Source organism: Erpetoichthys calabaricus, chromosome 10 (assembly GCF_900747795.2).
Source record: "Erpetoichthys calabaricus chromosome 10, fErpCal1.3, whole genome shotgun sequence".
NCBI lineage: Eukaryota > Metazoa > Chordata > Cladistia > Polypteriformes > Polypteridae > Erpetoichthys > Erpetoichthys calabaricus.
The window spans coordinates 167,878,237-167,902,231 of record NC_041403.2 but is presented as its reverse complement, the minus strand read 5'-3'; the positions used below and the strand labels follow the sequence as shown (position 1 = coordinate 167,902,231).

The 23,995-nt window shown below is 42.2% G+C and overlaps 1 protein-coding gene across 1 annotated transcript in view; it reads right to left on the bottom strand.

Moving 5' to 3' along the window:
* The window catches only part of dbt (dihydrolipoamide branched chain transacylase E2), a 45,776-nt gene extending 22,165 nt beyond the window's left edge, over window positions 1-23,611 (bottom strand). The window contains exons 1-4 of the mRNA XM_028812433.2: window positions 23,545-23,611; window positions 20,600-20,714; window positions 18,466-18,541; window positions 4,953-5,134 (exon numbers count right to left, since the gene is read on the bottom strand). Of these exons, the coding sequence (XP_028668266.1) occupies window positions 4,953-5,134; window positions 18,466-18,541; window positions 20,600-20,714; window positions 23,545-23,586 (415 nt within the window). The 5' untranslated portion in view covers window positions 23,587-23,611. The remainder of the gene's footprint in view (window positions 1-4,952; window positions 5,135-18,465; window positions 18,542-20,599; window positions 20,715-23,544) is intronic.
* Between the last annotated feature and the right edge of the window lie 384 nt (window positions 23,612-23,995).

Below are 23,995 nucleotides of genomic sequence, written 5' to 3'. Positions count from 1 at the left end.
TAATGGTGTCAGCTGCTTCACATCAATCCACTCAGAGACCTAAAGAGCTGGGAAACTGAGAAGGCAGCTTAAAGAATGGGATGCAATTAAGGAGAAGATTAGCAGTGGGAAATGGACGGAATAACGCGACATCCAAGAGGAGGACTGCCTGGGTAATGACACCCTCGACACAGTCCTCCTTTGTACTTTTAGTGTGTGCCCAGCCCTGCTAAACAAAAAACAAAAATAAGAAATGGCGCTTTAAAAGGGAGCAAAGGTTCAAATCCACACTCTATAAACTTAAATAAGTAATAAATAAAATTTCATGAAAGGCAGTTTATCTGCTGATTATTTAATGGAAGTACATTTGAAGCAAAAGGGTCTGACTGGTGGGGCGGGGGGTGCAGAACCAAACTGTATGGAGAAGGTCAATCAACCAAACAGAAATGTGGGAAAAGACGAAGAGGAAGAAGTTTGAATGTAGTGATTTTATCAGTGGCATCGCTGAAGGGGTGTCTGATTCACAAATCCATATTAAAAGTCGTTGTCTTCTTCTTCTTTTATCTGCTCCGATTTAGGGGTCGCCATCAGTATTAAAAGTACCATTTACAAATGCGAAAGAGTAATTAGGGGGAGAAAAGACCGAGCCGGACTACAACTTCAAGTCATGTGGTGAGACAAGAAGCAGCAGCATCACAACCCGAGCTTCGGGCTGCTGGTATGGTTTTCAGATGCTTCACTGCCAAGTCAGAAAAGTTTGATTGTTACAGCGTTCAGGTGAGCTCATTTCATATTGGTATAGCACCTTCTTCTCCATTCTCTAAACTTTAAAATAATCCGAATCCAAACCTGTTCATTTTCCAAACAGAAGTGCGGACTTCTTCGGACACGCTGTTCAGGCTGCCATCCTTCATGGTGAATCTGAATCTCTCTTTTAGGATTTTAGGTGCCACAACATGGATTTTGCACTATTTTCCATATCCTTTTACTGTTAATGTGGACAACGTTCCAAAAGTCTTGCAGTTGGAAGTATTTGAACCGCACAGCAACGGTCAACTTAAAAAATAGGCTTACTAAAAAGTTTCTTTGCTTAATTTCTACAGGCTGAACTTGATTCGGGTTTGTTTCTAAGGCTTTGCAAGCCTGCGGTGCGCACGACATCAAGCTTTGGTAGCACATACAGTTGCCAGCAGGTCTCCTCACACATTAAAATTAGTAAAAAGCAAATATAGAAGTGTACTAACAGATACAAATCTGTGAAATTTATTAACTGTTGGTATACCCAGCATCTCAGCTGATATTAACAAAACTCCATGTTTCCGCACAGACTACGTTCATGACCAGAACAGACTTAAGATGACTTGCTTATTGGCATTTGAGGATTTGCTCCAAATATCTTTTAATAACACTAGGGGTCTCCACGCCCTGCTCACTTCGCTCGCCAACCCCCGGGTTTAGTTCACCGGATATCCAATTTAAAGAGATTGTTATTTTCATGGGAATTGTTACATATGCATTATTTCCACTTTTACTTTAAGACTTCAGTTAAAATAACATTTGGAATTAACTTTTCGTCACTATCGCTTTGAATCTTGATTTCGTGTTTGGATTCACATCGTGACAACGCGACGTACAACTGCCCGTGAATGAATTTCGTTTCTTTCCCTCTAATAAATAAACCAACTTTTTCGAATGTTTGTCCCTGTGATCTGTTAACTGTCATAGCAAAAGCTATTCTAACGGGAAACTGTAAATGTTTTAATACGAATAGCGTATCAAGATCTCCTTATACATCTAATGTTATTCGCGGAATATGCACTACATTACCTTTCTTGTTGCCTGTTAAAATTTTACATGTTAGAATTGTTCGACCAATTTTTAATAGTCCACCACTCAGACATAAATTATGCAATAACATTACGATACATCCTTCTTTCAACAGTAATTCATACGGTGGAAGACCTGACGGTGTTAACGGTTGTAGATATTCTTCATGATATTGTAAGTTGATATTTTCATCTTCTGCACCATCACCACCAACTGCTTCAGCAGAGTCTATTGATACGCATTTAATCAATTTGCCATGTAACCGATCGACAATTTTCACGTTAATTTGTTTCACTTCATCGTTTCTTGCTGCCATATTTAAATGAATGGGTGATTCTAAACTGGATCTTCGTAAGTGTGTGTGTGTGTTCATAAGTAATCCCTTTAATGGATTGGTGTCTGTCCAGGTTAAGTGCCGGAATGCACCTGATAACCGTAGTCTTGTTTGAAAATAGTTGTAAGTAGAGCGTATCTTCAAAGAATCTCACGACAAAAGTCTCCGTCTCGCATGACTTGCTTCCAAAGGTTTGAAGTATGGCGTAACTTGAAAGAATCTCATGATAAAAGTCTTCGTCTCGTGGGACTTCCTTCCAAAAAGTCTCTTCAAAAAGTCTCGTCTCAAAGGTTTTTTTATTATAATAGAGCGATGTTTTACAATTAAACTATTTCTTTGTTAAAATTTCATGTTTGTCATTAACACATGTACTAGATCACACACTTAGACTTTATGGGACTCATCGTAGGAGACATTATTGACAATTTGGCCCATCACCAAAAACATCTGCCCATCCCGAACAAGTAAGTGCACTGAAATGGCCACCATTTAAAAAAAAAAAAAATAATAATAATAATAAACTGTGTACTATGAGCAGCAGATATCACAAAGATTGACACTTTGGTAGTGAGGTTGACCGCTCTTGTAGTAATAACTGGCCACAGAGCACCTAATTGCTTTAGATAGACATAGATAGACATAGATAGATAGACATAGATAGATAGATAGATAGATAGATAGATAGATAGATAGATAGATAGATAGATAGATAGATAGATAGATAGATAGATAGATAGATAGATAGATAGATAGATAGATAGATAGATAGATAGATAGATAGATAGATAGATAGATAGATACTTTATTAATCCCAATACTCCATACTCCAGCAGCAGCAGCATACTGATACAGTGATAGGAGTGATCAATAAAAAACAGTGAAATAAAGTAGAAATTTAAAATGGTTAATAAAATGAGCATCTTTTTGTTTAAATAGGACCAATCAAGCACACATCACTTAAACACACAAAAAAACAGACTTACTATCTGACGCTCAAAATACTGAAGGCCTTACGCCAGAGGGGTCCTCAATCACAGTCCTGGGGGGCCGCAGTGGCTGCAGGTTTTTGCTCCAACCCAATTGCTTAATTAGAAGCACTTAACTGCTGCAGCGACACTTCTGCTTCACTTTAGTGGTGTCGCTCGTTAAGATTTTGAGCCCTTATTGCTTATTTTAGTCGTAAACAGCTGTATTCTCGTTTTTAATTTGCTCCTAATTAGCAATAACACGCAACTGACCAAAGACCCCAGCATTTCTCCATTGAGCCTGTTACCATTGACACCCCTGTGTGTGTTTATCATGCACTGTTGGGTTTAATGAAATACTTGGAAGGAAAGTGAAGAGAAAAAAGCGAAGGACTGAGAATTCCTCAAACATTTTAGCCTTCAAATCATTTGGATGAGATCTTTAGAAAGGGGAAGAAAATCTAAGCTATGAGAATGAGCTGACATGGCAGAGTTAAAGCACAAACAAGCCATGAAATTAAACTATTGACTAGAATTGCTTTCCAATTAAGTAACTGGTTTATAACAAAAACCTGCAGCCACTGCAGCCCTCCAGGACTGGGACTGAGGACCCCTGCCTTACGCAGTTATTGATGCTGCATTTCCATTAAAACCCTAAAGTCACACAATGTGTTTAGGAGAATTACAGCAGTAGGGTGTTGCTCTGTGTTCGCCATTATAGAAGCAAACCGACACCTTTTATTGGCCAACTGAACCAATTACAATATGCAGACTTTTTTGCCTGAAGAGGGGGTCTGAGCTGCCTTGAAACCTTACATATTGTACTCTTTTTAGTTGGCCAATACAAGCCTTCATTTTGCTTGACTTCTCAGGAGAATTACAGGAAAGAGTAAATTTCCCGAGTACTGTATGCATTTCCTGCAATGGCCTAGCGCAGGGATGGGCAGCGTCGGTCCTGGAGGGCCGCAGGTTTTTGTTCCAACCCAGTTTCTTAATGAGAAGTCAATTATTGCTGATGAAGAAGCACTTATGGACCCATTTTAGTGGTCTCAGCTACATTCACTGTTCTTATTAGCCACAAGATACAAATGACAAAGGTGTCAGCAGTTCTCCATCTAACTTGTTTCCGTTTACACCTGTGGGGATTCATCCTGCACTATTTGGTTTAATAAAACACTTAATACGACAGGCTGACAATTATGCATTTTAGGCCTGAAATCATTTGGATGATATCCTTGGAAAGGGAAAACTCTACAATATAAGAACCTGGCATTGCAGACTAACAAGCCATACAATTAAATAAGGTCTGAGAGGTCTTGGCAAGGATTGATTTCTAATTGGGCTGGAATGAAAACCACTGCGGCCCTCCAGAACGGACATTGCCCACCCCTGGCCTAGCATGTCATCCACACCTGAAAACGTACCTAACACTCCATGACCCCGTCTGTAATGAATGAAGGAGCGGCAAAGAAAACAGATAACCCAATGGAGAGCATTATAGTCATTGATCATCCAGGAATTTGGTGACACGTCAGGTGGGCTTCATGAAAAGCGACACTGCCATGTGATTAGAAATCAGGGAATATTCAGACCTGTCAAGCACTTCTCAAATAGCAATTTAACTTCAGAAATGAATTTGGAAAAAAATACAAGTGCAGTGTGAGTGGTGACAGTGGTCCTTAAAAGCTCTGAGGGTGGCAGCAAGCGAAAAGAAATAATAAATAAATAAATAATAGCCCTCAGTATCAGCCATAAAAATGCTAAGTATGTGTAAGCCAAGTGGTCATGAATGAGACGTCTTGTGCCATGAAGTCAGAAACAGGCCCTGCTCAAGAGGCCAGAACTACCTTTTACGGCGTCCGTTTCAATGTCTACCAGTGGCTTCCCCACGAAGGCTGTGTCGTCAATGCTGTAATAAAGCTTTTTAATCACACCGTCATAACGGCTGGTGATGGTGACAGATGCTTTATCGCTTTGAACTTCACAGATGCTGTCAAACTGGGACACCGTATCACCTTCTTTCACGTACCTGCCAATCAGAGAAACAATAAAAGTCAGTAGTAAGCCATGACGTCTAGTGAATCAGGAAGTGCAACAGATTAGCAAGGAGGAAGTAAGGACAACGATGAAGAATGGAAAGGCTGTTGGTCCAGATGACATACCTGTGGAAGCATGGAGGTGTTTAGGAGAGATGGCAGTGGAGTTTCTAACCAGATTGTTTAATGGAATCTTGGAAAGTGAGAGGATGATGAGGAGTGGAGAAGAAGTGTACTGGTGCTGATATTTAAGAATAAGGGGGATGTTCAGGACTGTAGTAAATACAAGGGGATAAAATTTATGAGCCACAGCATGAAGTTATGGGAAAGAGTAGTGGAAGCTCAGTTAAGAAGTGAGGTGATGATTATTGAGCAGCAGGATGGTTTCATGCCAAGAAAGAGCACCACAGATGGGATGTTTGCTCTGAGGATGTTGATGGAGAAGGCCAGAAGGAGTTGTATTGCGTCTGTGAACCTGGAGAAAGCAAATGACAGGGTGACTAGACAGGAGTTGTGGTATTGTATGAGGAAGTCGGGAGTGGCAGAGAAGTATGTAAGAGTTGTACAGGATATGAACGAGGGAAGTGTGACAGTGGTGAGGTCTGCGGTGGGAGTGACAGAGGTGGGATTACATCAGGGATCAGCTCTGAGCCCTTTCTTATTTGCAATGGTGATGGACAGGCTGACAGACGAGATTAGACAGGAGTCCCCGTGGACTGTGATGTTTGCCGAGGACATTGTGATCTGTAGCGATAGTAGGGAGCAGGTTGAGGAGACCCTGGAGAGGTGGAGATATGAGAGGAGAGGAATGAAGGTCAGTAGGACCACCACGACAGAATGCATGTGTGTGAATGAGAGGGAGGTCAATGGAATGGTGAGGATGAGGGGAGTAGAGTTAGCGAAGGTGGAGGAGTTTAAATACTTGGGATCAACAGTACAGAGTAATGGGGATTGTGGAAGAGAAGTGAAGAAGGGAGTGCAGGCAGGGTGGAGTGGGTGGAGAAGAGTGTCAGGAGTGATTTGTGACAGACGGGTATCAGCAAGAGTGAAAGGGAAGGTCTACAGGACGGTAGTGAGACCAGCTGTGTTATATGGGTTGGAGACGGTGGCACAGGAGACAGAGCTGGAGGTGGCAGAGTTAAAGATGTTAAGATCTGCACTTGGTGTGACTAGGATGGACAGGACTAGAAATGAGGACATTAGAGGGTCAGCTCAGGTTGGGAGACAAAGTCAGAGAGGCGAGATTGCGTTGGTTTGGACATGTGCAGAGGAGAGATGATGGGTATAATGAGAGATGGGTGCTAAGGATAGAGCTGCCAGGTAAGAGGAGAAGAGGAAGGCCTAAGCAAAGGTTTATGGATGTGGTGAGAGGACATGCTGGTGGTGGTGTTTAACAGAACAAGATGACGAGGACAGGGAGATATAGAAGAAGATGATCCAATGGGAGCAGCCGAAAGAAGAAGTCGTCATGACGTCTCTGATGAAGACCTGATAGCATCAACGTGAACACAATGACAGGCACACAATGAATAATAGATGGTGGATCAACCTGCATTAGTGGAATAAAATATCATGAATATGAAATGACCAGAAACAAAACTCCCAGCAAGTCTCTCGTGTTATGGACATCCAAATGAAACTGACAAGTCCAAAGGATTCAATACCGACTCGGTCCGACTGATTCTTAAACCAAAATCGGATTACTAGCTGAACCATGAAAAGAAACTGCCAAGCACTCAGAAATCAGATTCTCAAACCTTTAATTGTTGCTTCAGTTACTCAAAAAATATGAAAAAACGTTTAACCCTTTATTAGCCATTAATAAACTGACCCTTCGCAATAAAATGTGAAATATATATACGTGGTTTGTTTTTTCTTCCTTTCCACTCTGAAGGCAAACAGGATGTTTTGGAACATCTGCCACTGGACATGAAACCTCTGCGCCCTTTGCTTTTCATGTGACTCAACTTGGTCACTAAGGGAACTCCCTGGTGGCAAATTAAGCACTTATTAAACAGTGTTGGGACATACAATTGAAAAAGAAAAAAAAAATAATAAAACCCAAGAGAATGGCAATGTCTTCCGGAGACAAAGAGCAACACTTTAATGAAAGCGCAAACATTCAGAGGGGGGGGGGGGGTTGGGCGGTGGAGGGGGGATAGGGGGGCGGTGAACAATGAAAGTGCAAGAACTTGAAAGGCTGAATGCAAATTAAACAATCAGGCTAATAAACAAAGGAAAAAGAAAAAACAAAGTGGTTACTGCTCTGGGGTTGAGGCACAAGTGCGTCATTTTAAAGAATATCTCCAGTCTCTTACAAAAAAAGAACTTAAACTTAAATGTGTGCGCATTGTTAATCAATAGATGAAGTTAATCTGTAGTTTTAATTACTTCCTGAGCTAATGGGCCCCTTCACAAAGTTTCGGAAGTGACACACTGACGGGTGAATCTGCTTACAATGGACGGCGTGCACTCAACACCTCTAATAATCGGTTTCTGCAACGTAACACGCATCGTTAAAGAACACTACATAACAAAAGCATCAAAACCGGACGGCAGAATTTTAGTGGAGGAATTCTTTTAGAATCGCCAAGTCTTTTTTTTTTTTTTTAACGTTGGCTCGCTCCATTTCGACAAATGTCAGTATATTGTAATATGGAATAAACAAAGTAACTTAGCTGCACTGCGGTGGGCTGGTGCCCTGCCTGGGGTTTGTTCCTGCCTTGCACCCTGTGCTGGCTGGGATTGGCTCCAGCAGACCCCCGTGACCCTGTAGTTAGGATATAGCGGGTTGCACAATGACTGACTGACTTACAGTTGTGCTTGAAAGTTTGAGAACCCTTCAGAATTTTCCAGATTTCTGCATTTTGTATATCTGTAGTACTAGGGTGTTGTACCGTGTTAGCCATTATGAACCTGAAGAAGGGGCCTGAGTTGCCTCGAAAGCTTGCATATTATAATCTTTTTAGTTAGCCAATAAAAGGTGTCATTTTGCTTGGCTTTTCTCTATATTTCTGCATAAATATGTTAAAACATCATCAGATTTTCACTCAAGTCCTAAAAGTAGATAAAGAGAAACCAGTTAAACAAATGAGACAAAAATATTATACTTGGGCATTTATTTTTTAAGGAAAATGATCGAATATTATGTATTTGTGAGTGGCAAAAGTATGTGAACCTTTGCTTTCAGTATCTGGTGTGACCCCCCTAAACGTTTCCGGTGACTGTTGATCAGTCCTGCACACCGGCTTGGAGGAATTTTCGCCTATTCCTTTGTACAGAACAGCTTCAACTCTGGGATCTTGGTGGGTTTCCTCACATTAACTGCTCACTTCAGGTCCTTCCACAACATTTCGATTGGATGAAGGTCAGGACTTTGACTTGGCCATTCCAAAACATTAACTTTATTCTTCTTTAACCATTTTTTGGTAGAACGACTTGTGTGCTTAGGGTCGTTGTCTTGCTGCATGACCCACCTTCTCTTGAGATTCAGTTCATGGACAGATGTCCTGACATTTTCCTTTAGAATTCTCTGATATAATTCAGAATTCATTGTTCCATCAATGAGGGCAAGCCATCCTGGCCTAGATGCAGCAAAACAGGCCCAAACCATGATACTACCACCATCACCATGTTTCACAGATGGGATAAGGTTCTTATGCTGGAGTGCAGTGTTTTTCTTTCTCCAAACACAGAACTTTTTGGTTTAAATGAAAAGCATTATTTTGGTCTCATCTGTCCACGAAACATTCTTCCAATAGCCCTCTGGTTTGTCCACGTGATCTTTAGCAAACTGCAGACAAGCAGTAATGTTTTTTTTTTTTTTTTGAAGAGCAGTGGCTTTCTCCTTGCAACCCTGCCATGCACACCATTGTTGTTCAGTGTTCTCCTGATGGTGGACTCATGAACATGAACATTAGCCAATGTGAGAGAGGCCTTTAGTTGCTCAGAAGTTACCTTGGGGTCCTTTGTGACCTCGCCGACTATTACACGCCTTGCTCTTGGAGTGATCTTTGTTGGTCGACCACTCCTGGGGAGGGTAACAATGGTCGTGAATTTCCTCCATTTGTACACAATCTGTCTGACTGTGGATTGGTGGAGTCCAAACTCTTTAGAGATGGTTTTGTAACCTTTTCCAGCCTGATGAGCATCAACAACTCTTTTTGTGAAGTCCTCTGAAATCTCCTTTGTTCGTGCCATGATACACTTCCACAAACACGTGTTGTGAAGAGCAGACTTTGATAGATCCTGTTCTTTAAATAACACGAGGTGCCCACTCACACCTGATTGTCATCCCATTGATTGAAAACACCGGACTCGAATTCCACCGTCAAACTAACTGCTAATCCTAGAGGGTCACATACTTTTGCCACTCACAAATATGGAATATTCGATCATTTTCCTCAATAAATAAATGACCAAGTATAATATTTTTGTCTCATTTGTTTAACTGGTTTCTCTTTATCTACTTTTAGGGCTTGAGTGAAAATCTGATGATGTTTTAGGTCATATTTATGCAGAAATAAAGAAAATTCTAAAGGGTTCACAAACTTTCAAGCACAACTGTACTTAGTTAGTTAGTTAGTTTCAATCTTATAAAATAACCCTATTTGATCTACAATTTCTTAGCAACCGTTTATCGTTGCTTTGCTTTTGAATGTTTCCTGACATGAAACCATACATTTACAATCATGCTTCATATTGTTCGTCAAACAATAAAAAGATAAACAGCAGCCATGCAGTTAAGTTGTATGAACTGACCAGGAGTGGGCGCCATCTGCACAGTCGTGTTCCATTAAGGGGTCCTGCTGTGCTCTTCTCCATCTGTACGGACTCTCACACGTTAACCCTGAGTCGAGCCTTTGCCCTTTCAAGAGCCGATTTCTGTGTCAGTACGACACTAACAGGTTGTTCCAGTTAAAAAGGCACAGCATAAACGCAGTGTACTCATCGGACTTAAAGTGTCGGCTTCAAACAGAAGTGCCACAATGGTGTATACCAGGGGTGGGCAAAGTCAGTTCTGCAGGACCGCAGTGGCTGCAGGTTTTTGTTCCAACCCAGTTGCTTAATTATTAATTTAATTAAACCAAATAGTGCATGATAAATACACACAGAGGCGTAAATGGAAACAAGCTAAATTGAGGACTGCTGGTTTCGATAGACAGATAGATAGCGTAGTTGGCAGGATTAGACAGATAGATATGAAAGGCACTATATAATACAGGTGCTGGTCATAAAATTAGAATATCATGACAAAGTTGATTTATTTCAGTAATTCCATTCAAAAAGTGAAACTTGTATATTAGATTCATTCATTACACACAGACTGATGTTTAATTAAATGTTTATTTCTTTTAATTTTGATGATTATAACTGACAACTAATGAAAGTCCCAAATTCAGTATCTCGGAAAATTAGAATATTGTGAAAAGGTTCAATATTGAAGACACCTGGTGCCACACTCTAATTAGCTAATTAACTCAAAAGCCTTTAAATGGTCTCTCCGTCTAGTTCTGTAGGCTACACAATCATGGGGAAGACTGCTGACTTGACAGTTGTCCAAAAGACGACCATTGACACAAGGAGGGCAAGACACAAAAGGTCATTGCTAAAGAGGCTGGCTGTTCACAGAGCTCTGTGTCCAAGCACATTAATAGAGAGGCGAAGGGAAGGACAAGATGTGGTAGAAAAAAGTGGACAAGCAATAGAGATAACCGCACCCTGGAGAGGATTGGGAAACAAAAGCCATTCAAAAATGTGGGGGAGATTCACAAAGAGTGGACTGCAGCTGGAGTCAGAGCTTCAAGAACCACCAGGCACAGACGTATGCAAGACATGGGTTTCAGCTGTCGCATTCCTTGTGTCAAGCCACTCTTGAACAAGAGACAGCGTCAGAAGCGTCTCGCCTGGGCTAAAGACAAAAAGGACTGGACTGCTGCTTTCTGATGAAAGTAAATTTTGCATTTCCTTTGGAAATCAAGGTCCCAGAGTCTGGAGGAAAAGAGGAGAGGCACAGAATCCACATTGCGTGAGGTCCAGTGTAAAGTTTCCACAGTCAGTGATGGTTTGGGGTGCCATGTCATCTGCTGGTGTTGGTCCATTGTGTTTTCTGAGGTCCAAGGTCAACGCAGCCGTCTACCAGGAAGTTTTAGAGCACTTCATGCTTCCTGGTGCTGACGAACTTTATGGAGATGCAGATTTCATTTTCCAACAGGACCTGGCACCTGTACACAGTGCCAAAGCTACCAGTACCTGGTTTAAGGACCATGTTATCCCTGTTCTTGATTGGGCAGCAAACTTGCCTGACCTTAACCCCATAGAAAATCTATGGAGTATTGTGAAGAGGAAGATGCAATACGCCAGACCCAACAATTCAGAAGAGCTGAAGGCCACTATCAGAGCAACATGGGCTCTCATAACACCTGAGCAGTGCCACAGACTGATCGACTCCATGCCACGCCGCATTGCTGCAGTAATCCAGGCCAAAGGAGCCCCAACTAAATATTGAGTGCTGTACATGCTCATACTTTTCATGTTCATACCTTTCAGTTGGCCAACATTTCTAAAAATCTTTTTTTTGCATTGGTCTTAATTGATATTCTAATTTTCCGAGATACTGAATTTGGGACTTTCATTAGTTGTCAGTTATAATCATCAACATTAAAAGAAATAAACATTTGAAATACATCAGTCTGTGTGTAATGAATGAATCTAATATACAAGTTTCACTTTGTGAATGGAATTACTGAAATAAATCAACTTTGTCATGATATTCTAATTTTATGACCAGCACCTGTACTTTATTCCATCTTGCCTGAAGAAGGGGCCTGAGTTGCCTCGAAAGCTTGCATATTGTAATCTTTTTAGTTAGCCAATAAAAGGGGTCATTTTGCTTGGCTTTTCTCTCTAATCCCAAGGGGAAATTCACAATTCAGGTTTCTTTTGTCATTTGAATCTTATAGCTAAAAAGGAGCCATTAAAAACCGAGTATACAGCTGTTTATGCCTAAAATAAGCAATAAGGTTCAAAATCCTAACAAGTGACAAAGTAAAAATGAAGCAGAAGTGTCACTTGAGCAATAAGGGCTTCTTATTAAGCAACTGGGTTGGAACAAAAACCTGCCGCCACTGCGGCCCTCCAGGAACGACTTTGCCCACCCCTGATGTATACAAACACGGCCTTTGATCTCTTTTGATTGTTCCATCTGTTATCTTCACCATATTTCATCGGTGGCAAAGCCGTTGAAACACCAGCAAGGATGGCTATGTTTAGAATCTGAACCCAGAGCAGTACTACTGAAGCTCTTCTTTCACTGTTTATGTTACTCAGAAGTCAGTTTACCCATCAATGACGCCTCCCAGAAGGAAGAAAAGCAGAATTGTGCCTGCTTTTCTTTACAGGGCTAACAGGTCTACTGAGGACACTGTTGCTCTCCATGCTACCCTGTCCCATCTGGAGCACCAGGGCAGCTACACACGTCTCCTCTTTATTGATTTTAGCTCTGCTTTTAATACCATCCTCCTCCCTCACAGATTGGTGGGCACGCTGCTAGCCCTGGGACTCCCGTATTCCACCTGTCTATGGATTAAAGACTTCCTGACAGACCGCGCACAAATGGTTAGGGTGGGCTATCACATCAATCGGCCATCAGCACCAGCTCTCCTCAGGGCTGTGTGCTGAGCCCTCTGCTCTTCACACTGTACACACATGACTGCGCCCCCACCCACTACAGCAACACCATTGTCAAATTTGTAGACAACACCACTGTGGTGGGGCTCATCTCTGGGGAGGATGAGTCCGCCTACAGCACAGGTGTCGGACTCCGGTCGTCAAGGGCCGCAATGGCTGCATGTTTTCATTCTAACCATCTTCTTCATTAGTGAGCCGTTTTTACTGCTAATTAACTTCTTTTCCTTTAGATTTAATTAACTTGACTCCGGCCCCTTAATTGTCTCTTTGTCCTTAATTAGTAGCCAAACAATAATGAGACATCAAACAAGCCACCATATGACCAGCTCACCTGTGACCATCACACAATATCTGAAAATAAAGAAAGGTGAAGGTCTCAGTAAGGTTGATCTCTCAGGTCACCAAAACATTTTGACGGTGTTCTTAGAAAAAACAGAAAAATCAACAAGTTTGGAAATGAGAGCAGCAACAAGCCATTGAATTAAATAACGGGCTTAATTAACAGCAAGAATCAGCTTCTCATTAAGAGACTGGTTTGAGTGAAATTGGTTGGAGTTTGAAATTCCAGTTTAGCTGGTAATCTGTTGGCTCGTTTCACGTCTCATTTCTGTTTGGCTGCCATTTAATGAAGAAACAAATCAAATCAGAGGACTGAATCCTTAAAAACAGGGCTATTAAAGTGAAAGACAAAGGAGTTAATTAGCAGTGAAAACTGGTCACTGATTAGGAAAAGGGGGAGAATGAAAACCTGCAGCCACTGCGGCCCTCCAGGCCCAGAGTTCGACACCCCTGGCCTACAGGGACGAAGTGGAGAGGCTGGCAGTCTGGTGCACTGACAACAACCTGCTCCTGAACACAAGTAAGACCAAGGAGCTCGTTGTGGACTTCAGGAAAAAGAAAACGGACATCAAACCACTCTACATGTGGAGAGGGTGTCCTGGGAGTCCACATCATGGAAGACCTGTCCTGGGGTGTGAACACAGCTGAGCTGGCGAAGAAGGCTCAGCAGAGAGTCCTCAGGAAAAATAACATCCCCCAAAAACTGCTGGTGTCCTTCTATCACTGCTCTTTCCTGAGGCAGCAGACCGTAAAGACTGCCCAGATGATCATCGGCTGCTCTTCACCCTCTCTGGATGAACTGCACAGCTCTCGCTGCCTCAGGAAAGTGGAAAACATCTTAAAAGACTCCTAACACCCCACTCAGGACATCAGGCAAAAGGTAGAGGAGCATCAAAACAAAGACTAACAGACTGAATAGCAGTTTCTACCCTGTTGCTATTAGGGCACTGAATGCCACCTCATCACCTCCAGTGCATCACTGCAATAGATGACATCTTGTGCAATAGTGTTCATGTGCAGTTAAGGTCTTATGTTGAATGTCTGTGTTCTACCTTATTTCTTCTTATCCTTTTGTAATGATATTTATTTATATTTTGACACCACAGGGACTGCACCTAATTTTGTTGTACTTGTTACAATGACAATACAGATATTCTGATTCTGATAATCATTTGCATGCCTCATGTGCTCGAATATCTTAACTGATAAGATTTGTGTCATGGCACTAACACTTTTCATTCATTTCTGCTATTTAAATTATGTAATTCCTACACTGTATAATATTCTCAGACCTTCTTAGTCAGAGTCCTGAGGACAGAAGGTGGCACAAGGCAGTAACAGGCAGTGGTGTAGTTAGGGTTTTCAGCACCCGGGGACAACTGAAGATTTCACGTCCCCTCCTGTTTGCCAAAATGCAATGGGAAAGGTAAAGAAAATTTTAAAATGGCGCCCCCTGGGACAGATGTCCTCCCTTGCCCCCCCCCAGCTACACCACTGGTAACAGGCCCTGGACAGGGCGTCAGCCCACTAACACTTCCATGATAGCTGCCTCTGCTGGTTTTCAAGTACTAACGTTCTGAGTGACTGGGTAAACAATAAAAGTACAAGAACTGGACTGCCCTTGAAAAGCTGAATTCAAGTTAAAAAATAAAATTAATAAACAAAGAAAAAGCAAAACAAAGCTGTTTACGGCTCTGAAGTGGAGGCACAAGAGCATCTTTTTTTTAGAACATCTCCACCTAGTGGTTAAAAAAGAAACATCAAGGATTTCTAATGGGACCACTTCTATTTTTGAATTTTTTTTTATTTGAAATACAGTACTTCGTTAATCCCCGAGAGGAAATTGTCCTTTTCATATGACCTGTCCATGCCGTAATTACTTGGATAGCGTAGCATCTTTATTTATTTGTGGATAAGAATTTGGATCGCAAAGTCAAGAGCAAATGTTTAATTCCAATTTACAAAGTGCTTTCTATATAAATTGTTTCATCTGCCGAGACACAAGTCAAACATCTAAGCATGTAACTTTAAACTGGCATTCATTATTAAAGGTGTTATATAAATATAGTTTCTTCCGAAAGTAACATTTCAATTCAAAGAAATATTAATCAAAATAGCAGAACATCCAATATGCACATACATTCCAAAGCTGCCTGTTCAATGCCTGACCCTTAAACTGTCCATAAATAAGACGGACATCTTGGAAAGAGGCTCTCAGACCCAGAATCCTGAATTTCATGTCTGTGTGGAGCTTACAAGGCCTCCCAGCATGTGTGTGTGAGTGTGTGTGCCCTCAGTCCTCGAAAATGGGGCCGTCTGGTTTGACTAGAAACTCCAAATTATCCCCATGTGACTGAGCAAGTGGGTCCTATAATGGACTGGTGCCACGTCCAGGGTTTGTTCCTGCCTTGTTCTCGATGCTTTTAGGACAGATACAGCCTCCCACAATGCAATGCTAAATTAAGTTGGTTGAAGACTTGTTGTGTTATTATAATTATACAGTGCCTATAAAAAGTATGTACCCCCTTGGATGTTTTCACATTGTATTACTATAAAACTTTGGATCACAGTGCATTTGGCTTTTTGTCACTGATCAAAGGTAAAAGACTCTTTCATGTCAAAGTGAAAACAGATCTCTGCAAAGTGTTCTAAATTCATCACAAATATTAAAGTTAATAGATGCACCTTTAACAGCTCGAGTCTCTCTGCTCATCTCTCTCCTCCAACTCAGCCATTTTCTCTCCCCCTTCTTCTTTGCTTTGTCAGGCATCATGGTCATCGTGAGTAAACAGAGCTTTGTCAACTCCAGCCACAAATTCTCATATGGACTGAGATCCCGACTCCGACTCAGCCATTTTAGGACGTTTACGTTGGTGTTTTGAAGCCATTCCTGTGTAGCATTTGACTTTCTGCTTGTGCTCGTTGTCTTGTTGGTCTTCTCCTAAGGTGCAGGTTTCTCGCAGTCTTCATCAGGTTCTCCTCCATGAGATTTCCCTGGTTTTTTTTCCATCATTCATTTTAACCTCCACAAGCCTAACAGATGCTGCCACAAACCCGCTTCATGTTGGGGATGGTGCGTTTCCGATAGTGTGCACTGTTCAAACATGGCGTTTAGTCTGATGGCCAGAAAGCTCAATTTTGGGCTCATCAGACCATTGAATCTCCTTCCAGCTGACTTGACAGTCTGGCAAGTGCCTTGTGCCGAGATATTCTGCACATTTTCTCTCTTTTCCACTCTCCCATAAAATGGCGACTGATGAAGTGTTGCCTGCACAGCCTCTCCAATGTCAGCCGCTGTAGCTTGGGACTGAGTTCCCACATGTCTCCTAGTGGTCTCTCCCACTCGTTGGTCTGCTCCAGCAGATTAACACTTGTATTCTTTCCATTTAACTGGATATTTTGGTGACTTGAGTATTTCGTGGTCTACATCCCCTGACATGTGCTTTTCATGGAGTTGCTTATTGAGTTCTTTTTGTCTTCATTTTGTAGGTCAGGCAGCCATACGGACTCATCTCAAGCTGGCCCTTCAAGACACAGGACAGTCGACTGAGCGAATGATGGTACTTCTGAGACCATTTGGCTACGTCAGGGGTGTCATATTAAAGGCGGCGGCGGGATACGTATGTGACCAATTATTGCATTTTATATTTGTAATTAATTCAGACCACTTTGCAGAGAGATGTTTGTTTTGTTTTACTTTGACTTTAAACTGTCTTTTTCTGTTGATCAGTGTCAAAAAGGCCAAATGAAATCCATTGTGATTCAATGTTGTGTAACAATGAACCGTATGCTATCATTATAACTGTGTTACCAAGTCAAGTCAAGTTGGGGAGCCTGCACTGGTACACGACGAAACAACTCGGGATCCCGGTTTGCCACCCCCCAGGCAGACACGCAGTTCAGTCTCACCCTCCGGAAATGACCCTGTATCTGTCACAGTCAGATGTTACGTGGGCGACCCCTTGGCCTGGCCCCCAACAGTTTTTTTTTTTTGTTCTTTATTGCACCTTATACAATTTCTTGTTAGTTAGTTTGGGGTCAGAGTGCAGGGTCAGCCACTGTACAGCGCCCCTAGAGCAATTACAAGTTAAGGGTCTTGCTTAAGGACCCAGCAGAGTAGGATCTCTTTTTGGCAGTGATGGGGATTCGAACCGGCAACCTTCTGGATACCAGCACAGATCCTTAGAATCAGAGCTACCACTCCGCCCCAATGAGGATCTCACGAGCTGGATCACCCTCGGGGAAACGCGCCACATGGCCGTAGTACCGTAACTGACGCTCCCTCACAATGCAGGTCATGTGCCTCATTCGGGACTCCATGAGCAACACAAAGTCAAACCAGCAGTACCCAAGGATTTTCCAGAGAGACACACATGAAGGAGTCCAGTCTTCGTCTCAGGTCACTGGATGGCATCCATGTCTCGCGACCATATAGCAAGACAGGAAGCACCAGGACTCTAAAGACTTGGACCTTCGTCCTTTGGCATAGATATCAGGAGCACCACACAGCCCTTTATAGCGACCTCATGACCCCCCCATGCTCTCCCAATCCGTCTTCATAGGAAGAGTCACCAGAGACATGAATGTCACTGCCCAGGTAAGTAAACCTCTCAGTGACGAGGTCGACACTCTCTCCACAGACAGACACACTGCTGATGGCCGTGCCCAGGAGGTCATTAAAGGCCTGATGTTGGTTTTTATCAGGACACTCAGAAGCCTCACTTAGTCTCTCGAGCGCCCCGATCAGAGCCTCCATTGACTCTGCGAAGATCACAGCATCGTCAGCAAAGTCAAGATCTGTGAATCTCTCTTCACCAACAGACGCCCCACAGCCGCTGGACCCCACGACGATGCCCACCACCCAGTCCATACAAGAATTGAACAGAGGAGGAGCAGAACACACCGCTGACAAACCCCAGAATCAACTGGGAAAAACGCGGAGGTCCTGCCACCACTCACTGTACCAATGGACAGGATAACCGTGTTATCCAATCCAGAAAATAAATGAAGTGGACTAATTACTACTAGTATCTTATACATTTATAGGACAGGTGGTACGATAGCAGGGTCCTGGATTTGATTCCCTGCTCTGTCCATGAACTGCTGTCACATGGGATAGCAGAGTCTTACCCAGTCGCTCTCAGAACAGACTTTGCTTCCCCAGGACTATGAATATAAAAACAAAACTTTACAGATACGATTGAGCAGGTAAATGGTGTTACACAACAAGCTGAAGGCTTTAATCAACATGACACTGAAGATTTTACCAGGTGGCTGCCATTTTTATTTGTCTTACCATTCTCTGACTGACACTTCAGTTATTCCTTCTCCGATATCCGAGAGTTTAAACTGAACAATCTGTCCGGCGGCAACTGTGAAAAAAGCAAACATCGAAAATGCAGTAATTGAACAGCAGGCTTGTATATCAATGACACCAAATCTACGCAGAACTGGATAAACAGACAAAAAGAAATTGTTGGATGTGTTATACCTTGCTTAACTAATGAATTGCAGGGAATGCAAGTTAAAATGCGACAAATAAAGTTAAAAACTAAAATGCTTGGGCCAAACTTTTTTAAAACTTACACTTTTGTCTGTAATTATGAAGATCAGTTTTGGTTACTACAAAAACTTTTAAAGGCTAAAGGTCAAAAAATTAAGAGTAGCAGCTTCAAATTAAAAAGGAGAACAATCATACTTAATAAATTAAATGGAATCAAAAGTGCAAGGGAGGTTATTTCCGCCCACTTAATTTTCTTTCCGGCTGAGACCCCCAAATTGTTGAGCCGTGTAAAATCAGCAGAGAATTTCAGTGGTCAACACTTCGTTTAAAACACATGAATTGCAGATGGAATACGGAATACACTCACGGCCGGGCAACCTTGGACTTATCAGCCAGCAACACTCGACTTTTCAGCCTTAATCTGTCATTTTAAGAAAGGAGATGCCGTTGTCCAGCATGCCGATGTGCGACTCTCCCTTACTGAACAGTACACATCTGTAACAGCGGTGTCTGTAAAGCACAACTCAGGAATTCCTAAATACAAAATGGCAACTGAAACCGAATAGCATACCATGATGATGTCCCGCTGTCATCACACCTTAGTAGGTCAAATTCTCTATGTCTAATTCCACAAGTCTGTCAGTTATGTAGTTCTTGTATTTGCCATTTTTACTTTTTCTTCATGCTCTGTACACATCTACTCTATACCGTGTATATAAAACCCTAAGCCTAAAAGTTAAATGTTTTTATGTCACGTTTTAAATCAGGCTTACTTTAAAACCTACATAGATATATATGTTTGGTATCAACCTTTTCAGAATTTATTGAACTTTAATGTGACGTTGTTAGATTTTCAGATTCTTATTCCATTTTTAAATTATAAACTATAAAATATCAAGAACTCATGTCCCGCGAGACAAGACTTTGTGCCAAGAGATTTAGCCACACCCGGGGCCGGAAATAAAAGACAAAGAGTAGGACGGCTGCTGTACAGGCTTTGAAATGTTCGATGCACTGTGCGAGATGACGATCACACGGCACGGCAGCAAGCCAGCAGCTGATCGGGCAAAGAGGAGGTAAAAGAGGAGGTAAAAAAAAACCCCATTGTGTCACCATTTAAGAGGGGGATTCGGAGGAGTGACTGCATCTCCTTGGGGTCCGTTCAGCATCCCTCTTAACAACACGAGCAGCAGAGACGCAAAGTGGATAGCGCAAAGTGCAGGCCGGGGGTTGGCGAGTGTCTATATATACACACATATATACAGTATGGAAAGTTAAAATCCCCGACTGAAAGCGACACATCAAGAAACAATATTTAATCAGTTGGGCCTTTTTAGCCCTCAGTGCACCACATACTTTGAGTTTTATTTTTATTTTTTTGATTGACAGTTAATGAATCTCAAACATCCAGAACTTATGTTTTACTTAATATGTTGTTTGTAAATGTATTACTCTTTTTTAATGTCATTACTGTACAAGTATGTGTTGTGTGATATTAGGCCTTAACTATAATAAGTACATAAAAAACATATTTATTCAACCGGGCGGCACGGTGGCACAATGGTAGCGCTGGGTTCACTTCCCGGGTCCTCCCTGCGTGGAGTTTGCATGTTCTCCCCGTGTCTGCGTGGGTTTCCTCCCAAAGACATGCAGGTTTGATGCACTGGCGACCCTAAATTGTCCCTGGTGTGTGCCCTGCGGTGGGCTGGCGCCCTGCCTTGGGTTTGTTTCCTGCCTTGCGCCCTGTGTTGGCTGGGATTGGCTCCAGCAGACCCCCGTGACCCTGTAGTTAGGATATAGCAGGTTGGATAATGGATGGATGGAGTTATTCAACCACAATTACATGTGACCACGCTGCCTTCCCTGTTTAGTTAACAATCAAATACAAATATAAACTTACTTTTCAAAAATGATCATTGTGTCCTACCTGTAGTTGTCCTAAAATACCGATGTGGGCAGATCTTCAGTTGGGGCCGATTCAGGAGATACACACATCTGCTAAGGCGACCTCTGCTGTAGGCGCTGTAGTGGTGTGCGCAGACCTGAACGATCAAACATTTTAGAAAGGTTATTGTCTGTCTGTTACTTTGCCAGTAATACATTTATTCGTCTTTTTCCCACTTTGCAAATTACATTTCACAGTAAACACAAACTGCTTTAAGTCAAGTTACATTTATTCTTTTTTGCAAAGACTAAGAAATACAAACACATAACCCCTGTCCTTACGTCCTTACACTGGCTTCCAGCTAATCTTAGAGTCAATTTCAAAAATTCTCTTCCTACATATGAAGCCTTAAACGGCCGAGGCCCTGCTTATCTACCTGAACTTCTCGTTACTTACAAAGCAGAGCGCACATTAAAATCTCAAGATGCCAGTCTACTAAATAATCCAAGCATTAATAGAATAGCAGTTGGGAGGTCACACTTTTATCTAGAAGGCCACAGAGCTGTGGAATCACCTGCCTGCTTACATAAGAGAAAGCTCTTTTGTCTCAGCTGTTAAATCGATCCTGCAGGTGATACTAAAACTGAAGAAACGGCAGCAAAACAATTCAACAAGACTTGGACAAGCTTCCGAACTGGGCAAACACTTGGAAAATGCAGTTTAACATATAAAAGTGCTACATGTGGGCAAAAGGAACATTAATTATAAAAACAACATGGCAAGCACTGTCCTAAGGGAAGAAACCTCTGGGAAGGATGCAGGATTTATGTTGATATTTTCTTTGTCTAAGTAATGTGCAGATTTGATTAAAAGGTGAAATAAAATCCTAGGTTGTCTTGTAAAAGCTGTGGAATATAAATCAATTATTATTATTACTAGAGAGACCACATCTCGAGTGTTGTATGCAGTTCTGTGCACCCTGCTACAAGAAAGACATAGCAGCACTTGAAGCTGGGCAGAGGAGAGCAACCAAGTGCATGATGGGTCTTAAGGACATGTACTCCAAGAGATTTGGGATTAAACCAGTTTAGTCTTGATCGGAGAAGGAGCCTAACCTGGGTGTCCAAAGTCCTCAAAGGCATTGATAAAGTAAATCCAGCAGAACTCTTTCAACTAAATGGTGAAGTAGGTACTCAAGGGCACCCCTGGAAATAGAGGGGCCAGCAATCTCAAGTAATATAAAATGACACTCCATATGGCTAGATTACGGATCTCCATACTTCCGTGAAAAGGAGTAACTTTGACTCCTCTTATCCCACTAGGGGTTGAGAACCTGGGTTCAGTTGATGTGACCAGCACAACTTCAAGTCCTTCTGATCATTTTTGCTGAAAACACTGATTGGTTTACTCTTTATCAAAATGGTGTAACTTCCTGAACAAAATATACGCCTACAAATGATGCAATTTCAGGTCTAGAGAGGACGAGAAATTGGGGGAACCCCAAAAACCTCGAAGGTCGTGAATAACTTGGTATCAAGGCAAGTCAAATGTCGAAGTTTTATTATACAGGTTAGTCAGGAGACTCCAGACAAAAAAAACTGAAGTGACTTCTTCACCTTATCCTTATATAATTTTTATGAACTCAATATTCCTCATTTGTACACATATTACATTAGATAGACCACATGTAATTAACGGATAAATGCCGACTTTCAAAGCCGAGCAATTAAAACTTACAGGATGCGCATGCGCCGTTTTCTATTGCCGCCAGCAGTCACTGCGCCAACTTCAATTGTTCCACTAATTTCTACGCGTTTTCTGTCCGTACAGCGAGACAAACTCGAAAATCTAAGCAGTTACAGACAACAGAAACCCGACTTACGTGGAAATGGATAAAAAAAATCACTTAAGGCACCCAACTGGTGAAAGGACTTTCCCAACGTCGGAGAAGTTGCCCTTCAAAGTTAAGACCGGCTTGTTACTGTATTTGGATTTTTTAAATTATGGATTCAATGTTTTGCATAATTTCTGATTGGGTTTATTGTAAAGTTTAAACTAATTAACATACGGTCACAAAAATGCCTGGTATACAGGAACTGACAGTTTATGAAACAAACTTGTCTTGGGCACCATCGATAACGGTGTTTGCAAATGGCAAGATTATACTGGCAAACTGCGCAGCTCGGTGCATGACATTGAGAGGTCAGTTTGTAATGACACGCAGGTCTCGAAGTTGTTCGATTTTATAAACACCATATTGCAAGAGGTTCTTCAATTTACCCTGGAAGTTCTGATCAAAGCCAAGCAGATTCAGAAAATGGATTATAAAGACCCTTCACTGTAACTCGTTAAATTCATTTTCAGATCGCGCTGATCGCACTTCAAAGAGCCGAGTCAAAGCCCAGGGAGTCGACTGCAAGGCAGGAACAAATCCTGGACGGGACGCTCACTCCAGACGGCCCTGAGTATACCTTTGTTTTCTAAGACTGTGACCTTTGTATCGCAGCTGTGTTGTGTTTAGCATCCATGAAAGCCACTATATAAAACACTTCTCCCTATGAAGAAAGTAGCAAATGCGTGTCAATGGCTCTAACCAGTCTTTGATCGCTTCAATGAGGCTGAACAGAAAAAAAGAGTTTTGATTGCTGCACAAAGAAAGCACCGACTGAACCCGTCGAGATTTGTATAGCTTATTTTAAAAATGAATACACACATACATGGTATGCGCTTTGGTAGATTTCTGGGCTGGGGTCAACAGTCCGAAGTGTGTAATTTTAAGCGGTGACGTCCAGCTGCAGGAAAGAAATCGGGTCGACAAGAGACGCGCCCGGCAAGTTACGAGGACAGTTGTACCGTCTAGTCTTCCATCCACGGCCCGCTGTCGCTTTTCATCTTTACTGTCCTACTGACTTTAACCTTCATTTAAGACCGACCCCCTTCTGCCCCCCAGTACAACAGTAAACAAGTCTCTCATGCAGTAACCTTACCAAGCGACTCAGAAGCCTGAATGAGCCCCTCAGTGCCGCCATCTTACTCCGGAAATGATGTAGGCAAACGCCCCCGCCGAAGAGCCAATCACAAGAAGAGGCGGAGCGTGACACCAGATTACCCGCAAACAACCTTCAACATTCAGCAGCGAGGAAAAGACGAACCTCGGAGACACACAAAAAAAAAGAATGTACAGTATTGTAGTTTATGGGCGCCACGGATTCATTCAACAGCGCCGAAATGCAGAACTTAGTGCAGGGCTCCTTTAGTTTGCATATAACCGTCCAGAATACCTCAGACAGGCACTCAAGGTTCAGTTATGGCAATGGCAAAAATATGACCAGCAGATGTACCCAGCCACATTTAACAATTTTCACGGTTATAGATTGAGAGCCAAACACGGCAAAGGTACAATCAGACGCGTGTAAAGTACACGTCTGGCATTACATT